We start from the raw sequence: 16663 nt of genomic DNA, 5'->3' as shown, positions 1-16663 counted from the left end.
CTCCAGTATGCACTACCATGCATAAAAATTTTTAATCTGCAGGTTCTCTATAATTTCTCCTACTTTTTCCTTGTGATTTTTATGTCATTGTTGAATAAACAGTGAGTTTATCCTTTCAGCTTCCCAGTATATTGCATTTCTGTGATTACACTTGACTTATTTTGCTGTGTGTGTGTGTGTGTGTGTGTGTGTGTGTGTGTGTGTGTGTGTGTGTGTGTGTGTGTGTGTGTGTGTGTGTTTCTTCCCTGAGACAGGGTTTCTCTGTGTAATAGTCCTGGCTGTCCTGGAACTTGCTTTGTAGACCAGGCTGGCCTCAAAACTCACAGAGATTGCCTGCTTCTGCCTCCCAAGTGCTAGGACTAAAGGTGTGTACCACCACTGCTCTGCCTCTTTGATGTTTCTTAAAATTACTATCTGTGTGCATATTCCTGTATTTGTGTGTATGTGTGTATATGTGCATGGCCACAAGTATACCACAGTGTGCATGTGGAGGTCAGAGGACAACTTAGTTGAAGTCAGTTTTCTTCGCTCTTCTACCTTTTTTGTGGGCTCCACATATCAAACACATGTTGTCAGACTTGGGTGCACTGTTAGCCTGCAGAGCTATTTTATCAGCTTTTATTTTTAGGGTCCTTTGGGCTCTAGGACTTTTTAGTTGGTCTGGTTAGGAAATATATATTTTCTTAAACATTTAAAAAATATGTCATACATTCATTGTTTGTCCTTCGAATTTAAAACCACAAAGTTTTATTATAGTTAATGTGTTTTCTCTTAACAACGAGAAAAATTTCCATTCTTACCAAATAATTTGTACCATAATATCCATAGAGCTGTTTTAGAATACAAACCAATATTGATATCAGTATGAATATGTACTGTTTAAATTTTTTGTTTTTGTATCTATTACTTATGTTCTGTCCAATGTACAGGCAAATTTTTCTGCTTTAAAGTAATTGCTTTGTTGTGAGGCAGAACACATTTTTATGAAGTTTAGTTAAAAGAAATTGATGAAGGGAAAATATGAATACTCAACTGTATTTTTGGTGGTATTTTCTCATTTTGAATTCTTCAGTTTCACCATATTGTAAAATTAGACCTATATAATTCCACAACTCCAGGGTAAATGTGTGATTTTTATTTTTATTTTTTTTTCTAGGTGCTAATGTGCATGCTACCACAGCAACAGGAGACACAGCTTTAACCTATGCTTGTGAAAATGGACATACAGATGTTGCAGATGTTTTACTTCAAGCAGGGGCACATTTAGTAAGATATTTTAAATTTCAAATATTTGTGCATAAATGCTGATATTTATTCATAGCTACCTTTTAGGAAACATTGGTAATGATCAATAGTTTGTACATTTTAAATAAAATAACAATTGGTAGTTTGGCACGCTGTGCAAAGGCCTTGCTGTAAAGACTTGACAACTTTGATTGATTCCCAGAACTCACCTGGTAGGAAAAAAAGATAACCAACTCTCAAAAGTTGTCCTCAAACCTCATGTGTGCATGTGACCTCCACCCCACACACACACACAAAGATTCCATTGAATAAGCCAAGCATTTGAAAATGTTTAATAGAAAATACGGTTTCTTTTCCTAGTTATTCATTTCTCATCCTAACCCCATTTAACCTAGATAAGGCCCCAGATCCAGCTCCCAGTATCACACAAGGAGACAAAAGCTGATACTGTTAACCATCCTCCTAACAACAATACCATATGCTATTTTTCTTGTCCTTTTGTATTTGGCTTTTCATAATATCCAATTAAGGGGCAAGTTCATATGTATTATAATGCTTAAAGCTTTGGAAAATTATAAGCCAGGAGGTGGTGGCGCACGCCTTTAATCCCAGCACTTGGGAGGCAAAGGCAGGCGGATCTCTGTGAGTTGAGGCCAGCCTGGTCTACAGAGTGAGTTCCCGGACAGCCAGGGCTGTCACACAGAGAAACACTATGGAAAATTATAAATAATACAATGAATAGTCATAATACTTGCCATGTGGGAAACATACATAGCTAAAAATATAGAAAATTTTAGTAGTTTCACTTATTTTGATAAACCAATACCTTTTAATTATTTTCATAACAAACATTGTTGGAAAATAATTGGATAAAGTAGGTGTATAATATGATTACACTATTATCATTTCTACTAATACTAAATACTGTAATGATAGCCATTATTCATTTTGGTTTGTTGAGACAGGGTTTTGCTGTGTTTTCCTGGCTGGCCTGATGCTTTGTAGACCCAGACTCTTGTCTTAGCCTACTACCCCAGCTTTCATTCCTTTTTTTTTTTTTAAATATATTTTTAAATTTTAATTGATTATTATTGTGCATGTAATTGTGTAAGTGACCCAGCAGACATGTGAGGTCAGAGGACACCTTTTGGGAGTCAGTTCTGTCATGAGATCTAGAGATTGAACTAGGTCATCAGAATTGTATGACAAGCACTTTTACCTGTTGAGCCATCTTGTTAGCCCACTGTGTGTGTGTGTGGTGAGGAGTGGATGGAAGCCAGAGGTTGATTGATGTTGGTATCTTCCTCCATCATTCTCCATCTATTATCTTGAGGTGGAGTCTCTCAACCCTAAAATTCACCAATTTGGTTAGTCTAGCTAGCTGGCTTCCCATCTCAGTCTCCTATGTGCTAGAATTATAAGCAGGCCACACCATACAAACCTGGCATATATGTTGATCTGAACTCTGTCCTGGTCCTCATGATTGCATAGCTGACTTTACCTGCTAAGGCATCTGTCAACATTAGCATCCATTCTTACTCATGAGAGTTTGCTGTATCATTTAATATTTTTGGGAGATTTATGACAGTAGATCTCAGTATGTTGCATTTCTGTGTCCCCCATACTCTATTTTTGTGTGTGTGTGTGGTATATATATGTGCTGTATGCATGCATGTCTGTACAGAGGCCAGGGGAGGAAGTCAGGTGTTCACTCCATCATTGTCCATCTTATTTCTTGCTAGGGTCTTTTACTAAGTCAGGAACTAGACTGGCAGCTAGCAACCCCCAGCATCCTCCTGTCTCTGTTCCCATAGCACTGGGACCATACCCAGCTTTTTATTGGGGGTGGGGATAGAGAGAGAGAAGAGAGAATGTACTCAGAGCTCTCTTTCTCAGGGTGTGAGTGATTGTACTGCAGCATACCTATGGAAGTCAGAAGATAATTTGCAGGTGACATTCTCTCATTCCATCATGTTGGTTCTAGAAGTCGACCTTTGGGTTGTCAGCCTTGGTGGCAGACATCTTTACTGTCTGAGCTATCTCACAAGTCCAAGAGTCTCTTCTTAACCATCACCCTCTCTAATCCACTCTCTATGCAAAATGCTTGGTGTCATATTATTCTAGGCTGTTTCCTTAATTACTGCAGAAAATTTTAGAACAGAAAACTAAAAACAGAAAACTAAATTTTAATATATTTTATTATTCTCACCTCTCTCCTCCTGCACCAATATTAAGGATTAATTTAAATGCTAAAAATCACTCTACCACTGAACTATGTACCTAGGCTTACTTTTTTAAAATTTAAGATAAGGTCTCATTAAGTAAGTGCCCCAGCAGACATGTGGTGCTCAGGTCAACCATGTATTTCCTCTGTAGCCCTGGCAGACCTTGAACTTGAGCTCCTCTTGCCTCAGCCTCCCAAGTAGCTAGAATTATATATGCCACCAAAGCGCACTCTCATCTTTATAACATACTTTACCAAAGCATATACAACTTCTTTCCCTTTTTTTTTTTTTTTTTTTTTTTTTTTTTTTGAGACACAGTTTCTCTGTGTAGCCCTGGCAGTCCTCTGTAGACCAGGTTGGCCTCAAACTCAGAGATCTGCCTGCCTTGGCCTCCCAAGTGCTGGGATAAAATGCTTGTGCCATATGCTCTGCTCAATGAGTTGGCTTCTTTTACCATAGTCCTCTAGCTCCTTTTTAGTATAATTCTCAAGTTAAAGGTAGGGAACTTGCAAAATTTTTTTGTTTTAAAAGTATGATTTGGGTTATAAAGTACTAAGACATCTTTCTTGCTTTCTCTATGCAGATCTCCCTATACCTTCCCCTTTTTTCTTTAATTTTGACCTACTATGATGTCAGTTTTTCCAGGCTTCCATGTCCAACCTTTTTATAGTTCAGGCATGATTTTTACTAATAAGAGGTGATTGTTTTAAATCATAATTTCTAAAATACTTAAATGACAGTTACTTCATATTAGGTGGCAACATTGTGTCAGCTAACATAGATATGTTTTGACTAGGTGTCTTATATTTTCAAACTATTTGTGAAGATAATTCTTTGTCTTCATTATGGCATGTTGATTTCAGCATTAAAACAGTACTTATAAAGGAACTATATGTTGCTGTAGAGTTTCCTTTAAATGGATTTTCCAACAGAACTAAAGTGGAGTAGGACAAAAAGCAATATATAATCCAGGTGAGGTGGCGCATGACTATAATCCCAGCACTTGGGCAGGCAGATTGAAGTGAGTTTGAGGCCAGCCTGATCTACAGAGTGACTTCCAAGACAGTCTCCAAAGCTACAGAGAAACCCTGTCTCAAAAAAACAAAAAAACAAAAAATTCCATTCTTGTTCCTTGCTCCTTGGCCTGTCTTTTATTTCCAGATATATACTATATTATTAATAGGGAATTTCTGTACTTAAGGGGTTTATTCCATAGTAGGCAACTAACATAGATAATAGAACTAAGTAATTAATTTCATATTCATTTAATGAGATTTTGTGATGTCATATAGCTTTTCATTTGCCTGCCTTGTCATTCTAAGGTAGTCTACTAAAAGGAAGAAATTCCTGTGGAGGGCATCTTATAATTCTATACATTAAACACTGGAAAAGTAACTTAAATTTTAATCATTTCATCAAATAGAGAATGATTCATGCATATAACCCTAGCACTCTAGAGACTGAGACAGATTTTTGAGAGAGTTCCAAGCCATCTGAGGTGCATACTACATTACTGCCTTACCTGGACGATTCTGTGGGACTGTCTCTTAAAACAAAAAACACATCTGTCTCATTCTTTTCTATGATCATTAAGATTTTAAGATATATATATATTCTTATTATTCTGGGAGATGTTAAACTTGGGGTCTTGTTTTGTTTTGTCTTTCTGGTGATACAATCTCATGTTACCCAGGCTTTCCATGAACTTGCCATTTAGTAGCTAAGGATAGCTTTGAAACTCTGATGCTCCTACTTTGACTTCTTGTGTGTGGAATATAGTCCAGTTTGTAGAATGACTACCTAGTATACCTGAGGCTTCAAGTTTGATCCCCAGCACAGCATAAACTAGGTGCCAGTACAAACTCAAGACAGGAACATCAGAGCTTCAAGGACATGCAAGTTCAGGGAGAGCCTGAGTAACATAAGACCATATTACAAAACAAGACACACAACTTGGGTTCTTTTTTTTTTTTTTCCTTAAGGACTTATTTTTATTATTTTAAGTTGTGTGTGTGTATGTTTTAGAGGTGGGTTATGTGCATAGTGTACATGGAGGCCAGAAGCATTAGATTCTTTTGGAGCTGGAGTTAGAGGCGATTGTGAACTGCCAATTGGGTGCTAGGAACTGAACTCCCATCCTCTGCAAGAGGATGTGTTCTTAATCACCAAGCCATCACTGCAGCCCAAAACTTAATTTTTATTTGAACAAATCACTTAAAGTCTCTAAACTTCTCTTAGTCTTCTCTCTCTCTCCTTTCTTTTGTTTTTTGTTTTTTGTTTTTTCTATGGTGTCTCACTGTGTACCCCAGGTTGGCTTCAAATTTCCGATCCTCCTGCCTCAGTTTTGTAAATGTTGAGATTTTAGACATGTGACACTGTCTGAATCCCCTTTCTTTTTCTTTTTCTTTTTCTGTTTTCTTTTTTTTCTCACAGATACCCTCCTGCCTCTGCCTTTCAGAGTTCTGGGATTAAAGATGTGCACCACTACCATCCAGCTAAGATTATTTTATATGTATGACTGTTTTGCCTGTATGTATGTATATGTACCACATTTGTGCAGTGTCCACAGAGGCTAGAAGAGGGTGTTGGATTCCTTAGAACTTGTGTTTCAGATAGTTGTGTGCTGCCATGTGAGTGCTGGGAACTGAACTCTGGTTCTTTGCAAGAGCAGCAGCAAGCGCTTTTAACTGTTCAGCCATCACCACTTTTCTTTTTTAATGAAGTGTTTAGAGCAAATGAATTTTAATTAAGTGGCTGAAGGAATCTGTTTCTATGGTTTGTAAAGATCATGTTAATCCATTTAGTTACTTGTCTGCTGGCATGAATGGGTTATGTGGTCCTAAGATGAAATACTTGGAAAAAAATGAATTTTTAAGGTATAAATCATTAAGTGTTATATAATTGTTCTTTTAAAATCTTTGTATAAATGGGTCTAAAGGAATGGTCTTGCAAAGGACCTGAGTTTGGTTCCCAGAACTCTTGATGAGTGGCTCACAGCCACCTGTAACTTTAGCTTTAGGAATCCAGAGGCTTCTTCTGGCCTCCTCAACCACCTACATTCATGCACTGACCTCCCTACCATATACATAATTAAAAAATTAAATCCTCATATGTACTAGATGTATCATAAAGTACATTATTTTTTAATTTACTTATGATGACTGCTCATTGACATGTTTTACAGATTTTTATCTATTTTAATAGATAAGAATTGTTAATCCCTAAAATACACAATTAATATTATCCATTTCAATAAAAAAATCTAGTATTATAATTTCCAATCATGGGCTTAGGCACTAGCTCAGTGGTGGAACACTTGTCTTTTTTATGAATTCTTTCCTAGCCACACAGAGTGAAAAAGGTAAATCAGCCATCCATTTTTTTTTTCTCTTGAAGTTTCATACTACTTAAGTAGGTCAAAGAAGTAGGAAAGAATTTTTTTGATGTCAATATTCGTTTTGGAACATAATTCTTTAGGTTACCTATTGTAAATTCCTTAGGCTACCTATTGTTATTTACAAATAATTAATTTCGCCACAGTTTCAGAGTGTTCAATTCATAATTGCTTGGTCTTTTTTACTTGAGCAGAGCATCATGGCAAAAGCTGCTCATCACTTCTTGTCAGATAGTAAATGAATAGAAGCTTTATTTTCATATCCATATTATTCTATATTTATACCTAATATACTTTGCTTATTTGCATTGATACTGAACACAGAAAATAAAATCAGGTCAATATTTAGTATGTGGCTTTCTAAAACTTTCTTATCTGATATTTTATTAGCATACATTGTACACAATAATGAGTTTAATTTTGACATTTTCACACATATATAATGTGTTCTGATCATGTTTATTCCCCCTTTCTTTCTTTTTTTTCTTTTTTTTGTTTGTTTGTTTTTTCGAGACAGGGTTTCTCTGTGGCTTTGGAGGCTGTCCTGGAACTAGCTCTTGCAGACCAGGCTGGTCTCGAACTCACAGAGATCCTCCTGCCTCTACCACTTGAGTGATGGGATCAAAGGCGTGCGCCACCACTGCCCAGCTTACTCCCCCTTTCATTGCCCTCTCTAGTCCCTCTCCCACTTTTCATCAATTTTCTTCCTCTTCCCAAGTAGTCCCTCTTCAATTTCCATGGATTTTGTTGCTGCTGTTGTTGTTTTCTGTGACCCAGTGAGTTTAGTTAGGATTATTATAGGAGGCTAGGTGAGGTTATTTATGAGAACCATGGGTAACTTACCAGTAACTACACCAGAAGAAAATGTCTCTCCCTCCCCCGGCAACCATTAACTGCCTCTAGATCCTCAGAGAGGGATAGGGCCTTGTGAGGCCCTACCCCCAAGCAACTGTTAACCGCCCCTCCCCCTTCCATGAGGGAATGTTGACAACTCAATCATGTGTAGTTCTTATGCAGGTAAGCACAGCTGCTCTGAGTTCATGAGTGTGATGTCTTGTCATGCCCCGGAAGACAGCATTCCATAAGGCTCTACCTCCTCTTCCAACTCTTACATTCTTTCTACCCCCTCTTCTGTGATATTCCCTGAGCCTTGTGGTTAAGGGTGAAGGGTTGGTACTGGTGTCATTTAGGGCTAAGCATTCAATGGTCACTTATCCTCAGCACTTTTCAGTAACACCAACCACAGTAAAATGAAGCTTCTCTGACAAAAACTGGCAGAACAGCACTGATCCATTGATATAAATGTAGTTGTGTGTGTGTGTGTGTGTGTGTGTGTGTGTGTGTGTGTGTGTGTGTGTGTGTGTGTTTAAATGTGCATGCTGTGTATATATAGGTGCCCCTACAAGCCACATGAGACTGTCAAGATCTCCTGAAACTGGAGAAACTGGAGAAACTGATGTAGGTGCTAAAAAGAGATCTCTGGTCCTCTGAAAGAGCAGGTACCCCTTGTAACCACTGAGTTATCTCTCCAGCCCCTCCACATAAATATTTAGAGGACAACTTGACCATCCACAACATGTCCATTTAGTAAAACAGCAGGATTTGCTTCCTCTCTAGAGCTTGTGACCAGCATGGAGTTTTGAGTAGGTTTTTGTTGCTGTTTTAAAGACAATCCTCCTGCCTTCTAGAGTGCTGGGATCATAGGCATGTAGAAACTATACCCAAACATTTATGTACGTATTCGTTTAAGTTACTTGAAGAACAGCTGATAAAATTTTTATTCATTTCTGTTAGGTTCCATGTTGGACACTGTACTTATTGTTTAAACTGGGTTTGCTATTAGTTGAGATTAATATAAGAGGGAATAAGGAGACAAACAGTATTGGTACTTGATAGTCAGCTTTGAATCATATCTTAATCTTAATACTTTCTTATTAAGTCTGTATCATAGGAACATGTGTCCTATACAGTAAACACATCACTAAGGAGATTGGGGTTACTAAGTGAATCCTTTTCAGACTACATTTCTTATATTTAGTGGAGATTGTATTCACTCTAGTCAGTGACTGAAAAGCACTAAACACATTTTTAAGTGAAGGAAAAGCTATTTAGCTAATTATCTTAAAATAGCGTTTGATTTTTCCTACATCTCTTGACATCTTTATGATCCTCAGTTAGATATTTTTACATGTAACTCCTGGTTGTAGCTTTAGTTTTCTTTAGAGACCAAGGCATCTAAAGATTGTAGGTATGCCTCTAAAATCATAGGCACAAATTACTTCATTATGAGATTTATATTAACATTTTATTGAAGACCATTACCATGTCCTTTAAAAAAGTACTATATTCAAGCCTGGTATGGCAGGTAAATCTATTAGAGGCCAGCCTGTTCTACATTTTGTGTTTCAGGCCAACCAAGGCCTGGATAGTCCTGTTTCAAAAAAAACAGTGGATAGACAATGATAGTCCTTTCTCAAAAAAAACAAAGCCACTCATCATCGGGTATGGTGGTGCATGCTTTTAATCCTAGTTCTCTGGAGGCAGAGACAGGTGGATCCTTTTTGTTCAAGGCCAGACTTGTCTACTTTTTGAGTTCTAGGACAGCTAGGTCTATATAGAGAGGCCTTGTCTCAAAAACAAACAAAAGCCCTGTGCTCATAAGTTTATAGTCTTTATTAATTAGGATTGCTTTTCTTGGAAAAAATAGCTAACATAATAAAGCCCAGCAAATGAAGTACCAATGACAAGGTCTTCATGATCAAATGTGATTTTCATTTTTAGAATAAGTCCCATAAGTCTTTTCGTTTCTCTAGGTGACAAGCAGGAGGACATGAAGACTATTTTAAAGGATACAGTTCCAAGCAAAGGAATAGATTATAGTGGCCTTTGATGCTTATAATCTGCTACCAATTAGAGTAGATATTATAGGTAAATAGAACTTAGGATATCTGAATTCCAGTTAAGAAATTAAAGGACTTTGCTGACTGACAGAGAAAATCCTCTTCAATTTAAAAATATTATGATGTCTCAATAAAGAGATTTGCATTGGTAGTGGTTTATTTCCTTGGTATTATTTGTATGTGGTATTTAAAGAAATTTCCCAGAAGAACAGTTAATTTTAGTGAATCTCAAGTTTAAATGAACAACCTTCTACTGATATCAATGCCTTGATTAAATATCACAAACAAATACATATGAAGTAGAAGAAATCTAGCTGGTAAATGACTCAGCTCAAATATAAGAACATTTTCATAGCCAGGCACAGTGGAAATTCCAGGACTGGGGAGGCATTGGCAGGTGGATCTCTGTGAGTTTGAAGCTAGCCTGATCTATATAGTGAGTTCCAGTAAAGCCAAGGCTACATAGTGAGACCCTGTCTCAAAAAATGTACATATATGTATATATTGTATATGTATATATATATTCACCTATATAAAGTATATAGAAATTACAGGAGAAAATATAACACAATTTTTCTTTCTCTTGTTAAGGCACTGTCATTTAAAAATGAACTTGGAGTAATCAAAATAAAATTCAGTTTTATAATATAAAAGTATGGCAAGTAATGTCAAGTAGCAGTGGAAATGTGTGTTTCTGACAAGTAAGAAGGAAAAATGGCAGTGATGTGCTTTGTCCATCATCCTTAATGAAAGAGCTGTAGTTTAAGTTGTTTAAAGTAGTGGATACAAAGAATATTGTTACAAACTGTGTTGACATTTTTAAGGGATGTAGGTGTAATGGTATCAAAAGTATACTCACTCTAGGCATGGGAGCATATGCCTGTAATCCCAGTATTTAGGGGGCTGAAGCAGGAGGATTGCTATGAACTTAAGGCTAGTTTGGGCTCTACAGAGTGAATTGAAGGCCAACTAAGGGGCTATATTGTGAAACTCTATCTCAAGATAAAAACCAAATGATAATAAAAATAATATGCTCAAAAATGTTTGCTTTTGTTTTGTTGGGTTTTTCTTTTGTTTTTGTTTTTTGATTTGTTTTGGTTTTGGTTTTTTGAGATAGGGTTTCTCTGTGTAACTTTGGAACTTGCCCAGAAACTCGCTCTGTAGACCAGGTTGACCTTGAACTCACAGAGAACTGCCTGCCTCTTCCTCAAGTGCTGGGATTAAAGGCTTAGCTATCACCACCCAGCTCAAGATTATTTCGATACCTGTATTTATAATAATATGGAGTGCTGATGAATTTATGTTAAAAGTTGTTCTGGTATGTTGCATATAATAAACTTGGTAAATATTTATATAGTTTTTATTTAATGAACCATATATTTAAGTTTAAATGAAGCCAATAAAGGAAAACAGATGTACAGGGAGATGATTTTCTTCTGTTATTATTGTTTGTTTTGTGTTGCTTTTTAAATTTTTTACATTTATTTCTTGTTTGTGAAAGAGTCAGTTGTCTGCTGCTACCATGTGATTTCAGGGATTGAACTCAGGTCATCAGGTTAGGCTTTACCTACAGAATCATCTCACTGGCCTTCTGTTGTATTTTTTTGAGATGGAATCTCAAGTAGCCAAGGCTTGCCTCAACTTGTTTATGCAGCTGAAGATGACTTTGAACTGATTTGTGTGCCTCTACCTCCTGAGTGCTGGGATTACAAACATGAACCATGGAAACATAGCTTTGAAATTAAAGTTAGATTTAAAAGATAGTATATGAAATGTGCAATATAGGAAAATAAGAAGACATTTGGATATGAAAACTAAACCAAGTCCTCTAGGCCATTTGATGTCTTTTACGCACGCACGCACGCACGCACATTTGGTTTTTTGAGATGGGATTTTTCTGTGTAGCCCCGACTGTCCTGCAACTAGATTAACTCAAATTCACAGAGGATTAGGATTAGGGTATTTGCCAAAGCTGCCCCCGAGTGTTTTGGATTAAAGGCATGTGTACCACCATCACCTGTGCATATATTTTTTAAAATCTAAATTGACAAAAATGCTAATTAATTTGTTACTTGTTAATTCAAAATCCACTCTAAAACGGGATTATTTTAGCATTATCTAGTTACTCATTCCCTCATAACTTAGAGCTAGTAAAAATTATTACCTAATCTACATGTGTAACAATTAAAAGTCAAAGTAAACTTAATTTTTATCAGTAGTTGAGGAACAATATATACAATCTGGACTTTATAGTCACTTCTTTATCAGATATAGCAGGGTGTACTTGTAGACTTAATACTCCCAAGGGCTGAGGCAGAACAATTGTAATTTTGAGATCTGTGGACCTTGTCTCAAAATAAAATTTAAGAGGAAAAGAGTCATTTTCAATTGTAATTCCTTTTGTTGTAATCCAGTTTAAACTTTCCAGAAGGTTGATAATCCACACTTAATTTTTTTTTAATGTTTTAAATTTGCTTTATCTGTGTTCTGTATGTCTGTGCACCACTTCTGTGCTTCATGCCCATGGAAGCCAGTCTGGGGAATCAGATCTCCTGGAACTGGAGTTCTAGAAGCTTGTGAGCCCGCCCTTCCCCCATCTTCCCATGTGGGTCTTGAGAATTGAACTTTGGTCCTCTGGAAGAGGAGCAAGTGCTCTTACCTTCTGAGCCATCTCTCCAGGTCCCACACTTAATTCATAATGTAGATTAAAGTTTTCTATTGTGTTCTATTGATAAAACACCTATTTTTAAATTGATTATATGGCAGCTAAGTGACTTTCTGAGTTAATTTAAAAGAATGGTGAAATAGAATCTGTCATCACTTTTTTCAACCCTTTCTTAGTAATAAGTCAACTGGACTAGCAGAATTCACATTTATGTACAGAGTATAATTTAAACATGAACCTTGAGTATAGGTAAGAAAACTACATAGAAACAAAGTTATCAGATAGCAACAATTTCAGTACTTAGGTGAATGTAGTAAGTTTGCACATTAACCATACTAAGATTACTAACCATATAAGCAAATTCCTTTTAATGCCATTTGGTATAATGCATGATTAGAAACTGTTTTATCATTCATGCTTGTAGCTGGCAAACTTGTCAGAGAAGAATAATGATCTTGCTGCTAAAACTTTATCTTTTGCCTTTGACTATTAAAGTGTTTAGTTTCTAATTAAAATATTTCTGCCCATTGGTATATTTTGTTCTTCTTTACACCTAAAATACTATAAGATTTTCCCTTTCTTTCTTTCTTTCTTTCTTTCTTTCTTTCTTTCTTTCTTTCTTTCCTTCCTTCCTTCTTTCTTTCCTTCTTTTCTTTTCTTTCATTTTGGTTTTTTCAAGACATAGTTTCTCTGTGTAGCCTTTGCTCTCCTGGAACTCACTTTGTAGACCCAGCTGGCCTTGAACTCAGAGATCCACCTGCCTCTGCCTATCTTTTGGTGGAATCATTTAAAGTGTGTGGGGTGTGTGTGCGTGTGTGTTCATGTTCATGCGCTTGTGCTTGTATACATGCTTGCCACAACACATGTGGAGGTCAGAGGACAGTTGCAAGAGTCTGTTCTCTTCTTCTACCCTTTGATAGAGTTTTTAATGGCTTTCAATAAAAGATCAGGATCCTTTTAATCATCTTATGGGACTTGTTTCTTTTTTCCACAGTTCACATGAATGGTTAAGAAAAATACCTTCGTAATCTCATGGAAATTAGAAAAAAAACAAAGCCATTGGGAACTAAACTTCATTAGTTTTATTATCTTTAATGATTACAGTGGGTATTCAAGGTTGAACTTGCCCAGGATAGGTTGTGCTGTCTAATGTAACTGAAACGAACCTGTACTTTAGAAAAATTGAAGTAGTGTTAGTGTCCATGAGTGCTGAATTATCATTATTTATTATAACATTAATATTAAGTCCTTAAAATAAGTATTTAATTAGTTGATGCTGATTCATTTTTCTGTTTCTTTAATAGGAACATGAATCTGAAGGTGGAAGAACACCTTTGATGAAGGCTGCAAGAGCTGGTCATTTGTGCACTGTTCAGTTTCTTATTAGCAAAGGTAAAGCAAGTTTAAGTGGTTGTGACTGTGAAACAGATAGATAACTTTGGGAGTTCCCTTATGCTTCTGTAACTAAACAGAATACTTAGTCATACCCAGCAACAACCCTGCTCATATAATCAGAATTCCCAGGAACAGGAACACATTGAATACTGGCTTTCTACCTTGTAGGAGTTGCTAAATAATTCCATTGTCTGAATTTATTGTTAAACAACTTAAAAAATAGTCTCGTTTTATAAGACTATTTGACCAGGCATGATAGCACATGCCTTTAGTCCCAGCACTCAGAAGACAGAGGCAGGTGGATCTCCTGTAAGTTTGAGGCCAGCCTGGTCTACAAAGCAAGTTCCAGGACACTTAGGGCTACTCAGAAAAACCTTGTCTCAAAAAAACAACAACAAAAAACACTCATTATTGTTTTATCTTTCTCAAAAGGTTGTTTTTAATTTTAATTTGGGATTATGTTTAATTGAATATTAAATATAATACAATAGTAGTTTTGTTTTGGGGGCTTTTTTGTTTTGTTTGTTTGTTTTTGTTCTTGTCTTACATACTAGTTTGGAGTCAGAATTAGTAGTTACCAGGGAGGGGAGTAGCTGAAAAGGTGCACATGGTGGGACTTTTGATATGTGGATAGTATTCTATTTCTTGATATGAATTCTGGTTACATAGATGTGCTTGCTTTGTGAAAATTTTCAAGCTGTATACCTATGATTTGTACATTGTTTTGTATCTGTATCATACTTGCAAATCATCTTTAAATGATATTCTATAAACTGCCTTGATTTTATGTTTGTTAAAATGACGATTTTTCTTTAAAGGTGCCAACGTGAATAGGGCTACGACCAATAATGATCACACAGTAGTGTCACTGGCATGTGCAGGTGGTCACTTGGCAGTAGTTGAACTACTCTTGGCTCATGGAGCTGACCCTACTCATCGACTCAAGGTATTCTACTTGTTTTGTTTTGTTTCTGTATGTAATTCTGGATATCTCTAGAACTCACTATGTAGACCAGGTTGGTCTCAAACTCACAGAGATCCTCCTGCCTCTGCCTCTCAAGTACTGCATGTAGCACCACACCCAGCCCAAGGTATTTTACTTAAGTTTATCTTAAGCAATATTAGAGTAAGAAGATTGTCAGTAGGTATGCTGAAGCAGTACTGTTGTCAATTCAAAGCCATCGTGGGGTAAATATTGAAACCCTGTTTTAAACAAACACAAACCACCAAATAAGGTATATTATAATCAAAGGTATGCTTGATCTTTTAATGCTTAATATTTATTATTGTTAAATGAGTTTTGAACTGCCTGTAGAGACAATATTTGGGAATCCAAAGGAGCAGAATTGCCTTGAGTCCAAAGTAATTTTTGGGCTAGATAGCAAGACTCTCAAAACCTGAAAATAAAATTATTACATTTGATTTTATGTGTCTTACTAAATAATTTTATCAGATTACAAGAAGATTTATAAACAATTAACTATGGTCAATTCTTTCCTAGGATGGATCAACAATGCTTATTGAAGCTGCAAAAGGTGGCCATACTAATGTTGTTTCTTATCTGTTGGATTATCCAAATAATGTTCTGTCGGTTCCCACCACAGATGTGTCTCAGCTTACCTCTCCTTCACAAGATGAATCTCAGGTAAAGTAAAATAGAATGTTTCTTGATATAAGTATTCTTTGAAAGTTTTTGTTTAATGAAAGACATAGTTCTTTTCTACTAAGTTATCCTGGACGTATACTCCAATTCAATAAATATGTTGGAATTTTATTTTCTCTTTTACAAATTTAGAGTTTGAACAAGAGTAAATTGGCCAGTATATAGTGAGTATGTGGCTTATACTCTAAAATTGGAGCTGCAAGGCTTTCACTTTAGCAAGAGATGATACTATTAATATTATTTAACCTAAATCATTGTCTTCTTATTCAGTATTCCCAGAAATTATTCTTTGCTGAAGGTTTAAGAAAAAATTTTTAAACTTTAGTAAATAAAATGAGGGAGTAGGAAAAATGATCAAGTGGCCGTCAAAAGCCACTTGTTACTCTTGCAGAGGACCTGGCTGTGGTTCCTATCACCCACATGATGGTTCACAACCATTTATAACTCCAGTTCCAGGGGACCTCATGCCTCCTTCTGACTTCCAAGAGTACCAGGTTCACATGTGGCACACATACATACATTCACGCAAAACACTCATACACATAAAGTAAACCTTAAAAAGAAAATAAATGAACTTGATGGTATAAGAAGAAAACATAAAGCAATATGTGTTTTATTTATGGACCTTTGTTTTCTTCTATGATCTGAGATGACTTTTTTCTGAGTTGACGTTTTAGGTTCCACGTGTACCCATACACACACTTGCCATGGTTGTGCCTCCCCAGGAACCTGACAGAACTTCCCAGGAGACGTCTCCTGCTCTTTTAGGAGTACAAAAAGGTTAGTTGTTGAATTATTTTCCCTAAAATGGATACTTTTCAACTAATTAATAAATTGTACTTTAATTGTATAGAGACATAAATTACCTGTGGCTGAGATACATGTAACTTTGACAAATGTCAATATTGTTAGAGATGCTTAAAATAAGAAAGTCCTAATTACTAAAAAAAGTCTTACTGTTTTCCTATTAACATACTGCTAGATGTAGTTTTCCATTGGTAAAATTACTTAAGAAATAAATTAAGCCTTTTATTATATTGAAATAGAAAAATCTGTCAAACTTTTTTTTTTTCTTCTATTTGATAGCTCTTGTTTGTTTTTCAAGACAGGGTCTTGCTATTTAATTGTTGCTGGCCTGAAACTTAGCACTTGGACCAGGCTGGGCCTAATCTTGTG

General features: G+C 36.1%; 1 protein-coding gene across 13 annotated transcripts in view; it reads left to right on the top strand.

Moving 5' to 3' along the window:
- The window catches only part of LOC100756474 (ankyrin repeat and KH domain-containing protein 1), a 115046-nt gene that overhangs the window by 45211 nt on the left and 53172 nt on the right, over window positions 1-16663 (top strand). For 10 of the 13 annotated variants that reach the window (XR_003482295.2, XM_027400791.2, XM_027400788.2 and 7 more), the window contains exons 10-14: window positions 1157-1266; window positions 13734-13821; window positions 14643-14770; window positions 15326-15469; window positions 16165-16267. Coding sequence is in view for 12 of the 13 variants with exons in the window: in XM_027400791.2 (XP_027256592.1) it covers window positions 1157-1266; window positions 13734-13821; window positions 14643-14770; window positions 15326-15469; window positions 16165-16267 (573 nt within the window). In the remaining variant the exon portion in view is untranslated. The remainder of the gene's footprint in view (window positions 1-1156; window positions 1267-13733; window positions 13822-14642; window positions 14771-15325; window positions 15470-16164; window positions 16268-16663) is intronic. The other 3 variants (XM_027400792.2, XM_027400786.2, XM_027400795.2) reach the window with 1 other exon arrangement.

Source organism: Cricetulus griseus, chromosome 2 (genome assembly GCF_003668045.3).
Source record: "Cricetulus griseus strain 17A/GY chromosome 2, alternate assembly CriGri-PICRH-1.0, whole genome shotgun sequence".
Taxonomy (NCBI): domain Eukaryota; kingdom Metazoa; phylum Chordata; class Mammalia; order Rodentia; family Cricetidae; genus Cricetulus; species Cricetulus griseus.
The sequence above is the reverse complement of the archived record's forward strand: the minus strand, read 5'-3'. Positions and strand labels throughout refer to the sequence as shown.